The 8165-nt window shown below is 53.1% G+C and overlaps 1 protein-coding gene across 1 annotated transcript; it reads left to right on the plus strand.

Moving 5' to 3' along the window:
* Positions 1–5916: 5916 nt before the first annotated feature.
* Positions 5917–7717, plus strand: GCG54_00013046 (putative sterol O-acyltransferase 2; the record flags this gene model as incomplete). Its single annotated transcript, XM_045412908.1, has 3 exons — positions 5917–6089; positions 6149–7637; positions 7691–7717. The coding sequence occupies 3 exons, from the start codon at positions 5917–5919 to the stop codon at positions 7715–7717; spliced, it is 1689 nt and encodes a 562-aa protein (XP_045267566.1).
* Positions 7718–8165: the final 448 nt, after the last annotated feature.

Below are 8165 nucleotides of genomic sequence, written 5' to 3' on the forward strand. Positions count from 1 at the left end.
CCCAATGCAGCTAAGTGCCAGGTGTCGACCGTACTTCTCGAATTTTCGACCCCAATGTCCGTCTGGCCAAGGAAATCCTTGCGGGGCGTCTCACGAGCACGATAACCGGCGACGGGCTCCTTGTCAACCTAAAATGAATTGAGCTGACATGAGTCCCTCTGTCAGAGTGTTCCAACGACCGATTGTGTTTCGTACCGCTTCGGAGGCCGGGGTAATGAAGAGCGTGAAGCCGGCGGGCAGTACAAAAATGCCCGGTCGAATGAGATAGCAGTCAGTACGGCGATTAATCTCCATCTCAGCGTGGGTCTCTGTACCGACCAGACCCCGAGTGATCCACGGCCAGAACCGCGATGCCGTCGGTTTGTCCCCAGCTGTCTCCAGCAAGCATGCAATTTCGATTGAGTAACACACCTCAAGCACGACTTCACGAGCATGAAGACGTGCTCACGTTGCGCTCCAGAAGCGATCGGCCCTGGAGATGTCGTCCCCGGATCCATTATTCAGGGCACGCGAGCCGAGTGGCTCTGGGCGCCTGTGATCGCCTGGAGAATACCCACTTCTCGGATGTTGATGGGTGTCTTCCGTGGAACGTAGACGTCTTCGCCAGCAGCCAATGCGATATCTTGCGCCAGCGTAAGGTTGTGTCCCAGATTACCGATGACGTCCGCGATGTCAATTTGGAGATGCATGTTGGGGTTGTGGTGTGGCAGCCACAACCCGAGAAGAGACATCCGGTTATCTTTGTGGAGGCATCGAATCAGCTCAGAGCCCACGAAAGGTTTTAGCTGGAAGCTTGCTGTGCCATGATAAGTCGAATCATGGTCGACTGCGATGCCGATTCCCCTTCCAAATACGTGGACTGAAGTGGCCCAGATGATAACGCCAGAGTTCCACCTTGTTTCCTTTGGGAAGGTAGGTAGGGTACTTTGGTCGAGTCCCCGTCATTGCCAAAGACCTATGCTAGCCGTTGGGACGGGGGTAATTACATATTCACCGAAGATGCCGGTGACATTGGCGCCGTGAGGAGGGAGTCTTCCCGCAACAGTTGAAAGGGCCGTCCTATCAACACTGACTGGTTTCGGTGAGGCTCGTGGCTGCGAAGCCCAGTGGGCCAATAGAGTTATCTGACTGAGCACCACACTCGGTCACTGTGTTGCTTCCTTGGCCGCGTTACTTGGGCGGTATCCGAACGGTCGTCCACGACGGGTATGCACGGATAGAGGTCACTGGACTGCCGATCCTAGCCTTTCCCCGGCCGCGAGCCATCCGTGGCGTTGGCTCGTTGTCAATGTCACCCGGCATATCGGCGAGAGGCATGACCCTTGGGCCCCTTAGGTAATGGAGGCATCCAAAGGGCATTTGCTTGGGCCTGGTGAATATTTCGAAATTAGCCTCTGTCACCGAGTGATGCTCGGTTCCGTGATAAAGGGCAAGACAAACCAACGAGATTGAGCTCGCGTCCTTTCCTTCTCGTCCACGTCGTGAACATCGAACGGATCTGGGCACATGTGCCTCATCGAGAATGACTATCTCCCAACCGACTCGCTCTGTCGTCAGATCATGCGCAGGGTGCGTGCTAGAGGTCTCCAGGCGACGGATCAGTTCATGGACGGCGATTGTCGTTGATCGCTCCCTTTCCAGAGAGAATCACGGTCTAAACCAGGCACAGAGCCCGTACGCCTTTGCCATGTCGAGGCACTTTAGCCAATGCGTAGGAGACATCCGATGACGACCGGTGCTTCAGCCGCGGGGGTCCGTTTTCCTGCAGTCAATTAGGGGGTGTCCTCGGAGGCTGCCTTGACGCCTGACGCGTCCGCGGCACTTTTGACACTCGCACTCTTAGCGAAGTATGTCAGATGTTGACGCACATTGATAGCTGATGTCAGGGTCAGCAGGCGCTCGGCTGACGTCCAGAAGCAATCGCAGTAGAAAACGGCAAGATAAGAACTCAGGTAGTGGTGTAGTGTGCTTCTGTCTTGAGTCCCGTTGATACGTGGTATGTATTGTTGGACATCGTGGATCTCTTCGCATTGAGGTGTCGTCAGCATCAAGCAGGGTCGTGATACGGACAATGGAGCGTTCGGGTTGGAAGCCACCAGTTGCTTCCAGAGGCGGCTCCGACGCGGTGTGAGGAAGGCTCAACCCACGGCCGCCTTCCCGGGTCAGTGGTTCCCTCAATCTCGTTCTTTCCAAAGCTCTTGCTCCAATGCCACAGAGGCAACTGCCAACCCCTAGGCATCCACCTCGTCCCTTCCCCTGAAAGAAGTAACATGTTACCTTGCCCCCCGGCGAGATCCTCACGCCTCCGGGCACATGCACCAAACCTATCTATATGTAAATGGGAAATAGGAGCCTTACAATGATGATCGTCATCGTCTCTAAAGTCTCCTGGCTTGCCTTGGTTTCTTGATTTTCGCAAGAGTTTAATTCGTGAACCAAGCAGTTGCCCGTGCAAAGCCCCTGGGCCCTATTCGGCAGGCTCTGTCCTGCGGGAGTACATCGACCTCCAACATCTGCAAATCGAGCCTCACGAAACTCCACAAGACATCTCATTTCTAATGTCAAAGGCCTTCAGACTACTTTTGTTAGCCTGTAACATTTGCCTTGCTCCGAGATCTCCGTGCTGCCGGCATCGCGCCCATCGATTGCAATCGCGGTGAGGGGTCAGTAACAGTTAAAGCTTCCTAGGCCAGCTGTGTTCCATTTGCTCAGCATCTCGTCATCATGCTACACTTTTGGCACTTTCTCTCGACGTATAAGCATCCCCATATCATACATCAATCCAACATTTTTGATTTCCCTGTGCTCCTCTGCCTACATAGTAGCTTGTGACACATGGTAGAGAGTAATTGACATGAATACAAGGTTGTGAAAGCGGCGAACCTATCACAGACATACCGTTCTTTTCTATAGCAACCAAATGCCAGACTTGAAGGGATATCCCCCTGCAGGTATTGCCACGACAGGGACCATCGGCGTCAGCCCATTCACAAAGCATCTGAATGTTCGTGCTAAAGACCCGTGATCCGGAAGATAATAGTGTCCTTCACCTGGTCATCTCTAATTCTAATTTTAATGAGCTTCATGCCATGTCAATCGTGGTCTCTGGTCCTTACGTGTCGGTCGAGGTGGCCTCGACATTAACAAAGAAAAACAATGACCGAGAACCAGAAAAGCATCACAGATGTCATGACCAACATAACTGGGATTCATGAGGCTGCTGAGAGGATCATAGAAACTCATAGATCGACACTCTGGCTGTCCAGGATTCCTGCAATGAACGAGGATACAAAGGTTCAAGCACCCAGCTTGCTATCTGGAAGTTTGACAACCACAGGCTCTGAAGACCTCGCCTGTATCATCTGGACTAGAACTCCTTGCGGAATGACGAAGGGGTACATTGAGTTCCCTATTGCGCATGCACTCAGGCACTCGTTATATTCTCATAAGGTTACATCCATACGCCTATCTCATATATACTGATGATTTCCAAATGAAGCTCGCGTGTTTAACAAGACTCCATTCTCGTGTCTACTGCGATTCTGAACTTGAAATTGCCGGGAATTTGCCATCGTCATTGTTGTTCTTATTATTAGGGTCATGTTGGAATCAGATTTCTCTCTCCGGGAAACAATATCCACTCCTCGTTCATACCGAGAGTTGCGGCCGCGGACATGCAACGCTGAACTACGTGATATCACCCTCTCTACCAGAGTGGGACTGTGACCAGCAGCTTGTATTGCATGTTGATCCACCGTCAGTCATCATCGCCTTTTAATTATTCACACGTACCACCACACTACGGTCGTTCCTCTACGCCATCACCTGGTTTGGTGTGGCGAGCATTGCATTGAAATCGGTAACTACTGACAAGTCGTCTCCTGATAGACGGCTAATTTGAGTCTACTTACACAAGGCGAGGGACATTTTAGGTGCTTAAAATTTGTCGTTGGGACAAATGTTTGTCCTTGTAAATCATTTCCAGCACGCTTCTGCGGCCGAGAGATATTATCAACCACATCTAACATGATCTTTGACCGACCGGTCGCATACTACCTACGTCAAGAGGAAATCAGGTTTAGGGTAGAATTCATGTTTCGCTAGGTTACATCTGTAATTGCGGACATTGGTGCAGAGAAGAGCCAAAGTCGACATGTTAGAGTTCAGCAATCGTCGTCTAGCTAAGAGTTGATGATAAGCACTGCTGATGGTCGGTGTTTTCGGTGTATTGGGCGTAGTTGTTGCTCACAATATCTGGAAACAATTGCACCTTCTATATGTCTGTCATTCAAATAAGTTATCGACCAGATAGCTTGAAGCTCACCCCTTCAATCTTAAGTGTATTCGTAGGATCATTTAGTGGCTCGATTTGCCTATGTGTGATGAAACTTTGATAGCCTATTATATACTACGGGAATTGTTAATTTGTTTTCATATGTAATACCTAAAGTTCTTTTCTTATTCTTATATCTGAATTACTTCCTGATCTTACCCTAGTATCGTGAACTCGCCTTTCAAGCAGTGATTTTGAACACTGAGCGGAAACCCAGCTTCGGTCAGACGGCTTTGAGTTTATGACCTTAGCGTACATGTCAAGTCCTTGCTGTTGAACATGAGCCGAGTTGGATGATTCACAGATGAAATAAGCCTAGGTAGAAGCCCTGTACCACGAGGGGCAGTACAACACCAGTGCTTATTGAATCATTCTTGTCTCATTACTGTCAGAAGTCCTAGGTGACAACTTTGAGGAATGATCGGGCCATGCCACGGCGTCAAAAGAAGATGACAGCGTTGCAGGCAGCTCGAAATTGGATGCTGACGGCGACGCTAAGCCGCACCGCCGGCGCCGATCGGGGTATCCTCCAGTGAGAGACCGGGCCGCAGCAGGCACCACCTTTAACAGGCGGTGATATTGCAGGTCGACTGCTCAGCGCCACATGTTTGTGCTCCCACATTGGCACGTTGTTGATCGCAGGTGTGGCTGTGCGGCCAACGCCACGTAAGGCAGTGCGCGTTAGCAGCAAGCAAATGCTCCGGTTGGACATGACGGAAGCTGAGCCGGCGAACGGCATCTCTCCAGGCCCAACGGAGCCGAAGAAAACAATGGTGACGGATTCCGGGAGCGAGCACCCCTGTCAAGATCGCCGGCGAGGCTCTCTGCTCCGGGCACTAATGAGCATCTAGAAGCACTCTGATTGGGTGCATACCTGGTTTTGCCCCCACCCTGGCCCGTGATCCCATGCATCACGTGGGGGTGACGTAAACGTGGCCCAAAGGACCCCAAAGACCGGAAAGTGCTGTGCAGTCTGCAGGTGAGAGACAGAAACAGGCAGTGGCTGCTCCTTCCGGTAATTGTGGTGGGCGGCGCTGACCTCAATGCGACGCGGACCCCAACGGCGCCAACGACGTGCAGCAGCAGCAACAAGTGGAGGAGGGGCATCACTTACCCACGCCTTGCCTTGGTATCCAGCATCAACCACACGCGGGTCCCGTCTGCACAGCATAAGGTAGCCGGATACCTCGCCTCATATACGCGGACTCTACCCGAGGACATGGCAGCAACCCCTGAATCCCAATTCAAACTCACATTGCGACCCTGAGACCCTTCTTTAACTTCAGCTGTCTCCTTTTCGCGACGAACCTTAAAAAAAAAAGGAGCCGAGATCCCCGTTGCCGGTTGTCGTCGACCACCTCTCGCCGCTTGCATCATCACTCGCATTCCCCTCCTTCCGCTGCCGCCACGCTTGCGTACGCATTTTCGCCGAGGACCGACTGCACCTATCTACCTGGCCGTGTTCCATTGCATCTCACGATTCCGGCCGGGCGCCAGCAAGCTTCACGACTTTAAGCCTTCCGACTCGCGACCGGTCTGAGCTCCGTCAATAGCTCCAATCCACCCCGACCAAGCCGGACACGATGGCCTCAACTGCGACCGCGCCCAACGGTGCTACGCATGACCATGTACTGCGACCGAGGCCCAGGAAGCCGCAACACTCCCAGCTCACGAGGACCATCAGCAACACCTCTGTTGGCGAGCTCAATGGGATGACTCCTCTGTCCGAGACTGGCCAGACGAGCGGCACTACGAGGTATGCACACACCAGCGTTATTTCTACCGATAATTCCAGGGCTAACATCGTCGTCGCAGTGGCCGCTCGACACCCGTTCCCGCCGATGCTCTCCCCTCCGTCAAGTCCATGTCCTCCGCCCGAAAGCAAGCTCGCGCCGAACAACGCCGCCGAATCTTCCCCACGATCGAATTCGCCAGCCGCGTCTCCCACTTCGATCCGAACTCCGACTACCGCGATTTCCATGGGTTCTTCAACCTGTTTTGGATCGGTCTTGCCATCATGGCCATCACCACCATGCTGCGCAACATCAAGGATACTGGATACCCCATGCGCGTCCAGATCTGGACCCTGTTCACCATCAAGATCTGGCATCTGGCTATCGCCGACTTTCTCATGGTGGCCACCACCTTGGTGTCTCTGCCCCTCCACCGCGTATGGCGTGCTGCCCCTGCCAACAGCGCATTCACGTGGAAGAACGGCGGCATGGCCGTCCAGAGCATATACCAGGTCGTCTGGCTGGTGTTCTGGATTGCCGTGCCTTTCGTTCTTGACTGGACATGGACCGCGCAGGTGTTCCTGCTGTTGCACACCATGGTTCTGCTCATGAAGACGCACAGCTGGGCTTTCTACAATGGGCACTTGTGCGAGACGGAGAAGCGTCTGTACGATCTCGACAACCCTTCGACTGCCTCCAAGGACCCGGTGTACTTGTACCCGACCCCCGACAACCCGATGGGAACTGTCAGCAGCCCGAAGAGCCGCAACCCCGAGGCCACTTCGGACTCTGAGTCCACCTCCGATGAAATCGATCAGCTTCGCGAGGACCTCGCCCAGGAGCTTACTTCCCCGCTGGGCAACAATGCCTATCCTCGCAACCTGACCTGGTCCAACTACTTCGACTACCTCCTCTGCCCTACTCTGTGCTACGAACTGGAGTACCCTCGCACGGCGCGCATCGACTGGCAGAACCTCATCTCCAAGATCGTCGCTGTCTTTGGCTGCATCTCCTTGCTGACGGTCATTTCGGAAGAGTTCATCCTCCCTATCCTGACCGACGCCTCCGTGCGCCTCAACGCGACTCCCGCTCCGCCCGTCTCCGAGGCTCTCCTCATCCTTGCCGAGAGCATCTCCTGGCTTCTATTCCCTTTCATGCTGACCTTCCTGCTGGTCTTTTTGGTCATCTTTGAGTACGCACTCGGTGCTTTTGCAGAGCTCACCCACTTTGCCGATCGCCACTTCTACTCGGACTGGTGGAACTCGACCGACTGGATGGAATTCTCTCGCGAGTGGAACATTCCTGTCTACAGCTTTCTCCGTCGTCACGTATATAGCGCTAGCCGACCGCACATTGGCCGCTTCCCCGCCACTGTCATTACCTTCCTCATCTCCGCCATCGGGCATGAGATCGTCATGGCGTGTATCACGAAAAAGATTCGTGGCTATGGATTCGTTTGCCAGATGTTGCAGCTGCCTATCGTAGTGCTGCAGCGCACCAAGTGGGTCCGTGGGAAGAAGACTCTCAACAACGTTTGCTTTTGGTGTTCCATGGTCATGGGACTGAGCATGGTACGTTTTCCCTCTCACATTTCAAGCCAGCACACGAACTAACATGGCTCTAGATTTGCGCCCTCTACGTCTTGGTCTAAGTGCCACTGCATTGCATAGCATCACATGTTTGCCGCCAACTTTGCTTCATTGGGTCAAGGTCTGGCTCTTTTTTGGGGGTCGACCGGGCCGTGTACATATATCAACCCACTCTGTATCATTAGCACATCGATCGACAGGCGGCGATCCCGCGGCGGCTCTCATTTTCTGGCGTTTGTAGAAAGATCTTTATACCCCACAATCTCAGGCCCTTTGGGGCGATTTTCACCATACTGCTAATGGTTTTCTACTAATCTTGAAGAACATTGCAATAAGAACTCACATTTGATGTGTTCTGAGGGACACCGAGAACCACCAATACTGTCACAGTCAACTTCTCTCGTCTTCGGGCGAGATCCTACCCGGTCACTCCAGTGTCTCATTCGTGGCGGCGGCTGGAGCAACAGTAGTATTTGAGCTTGGCTAAGCTCACAATGCTTGCCGCCCGCC

This window comes from Colletotrichum gloeosporioides (assembly GCF_011800055.1).
Source record: "Colletotrichum gloeosporioides strain Lc1 chromosome Unknown consensus_21, whole genome shotgun sequence".
NCBI classification, from domain to species: domain Eukaryota; kingdom Fungi; phylum Ascomycota; class Sordariomycetes; order Glomerellales; family Glomerellaceae; genus Colletotrichum; species Colletotrichum gloeosporioides.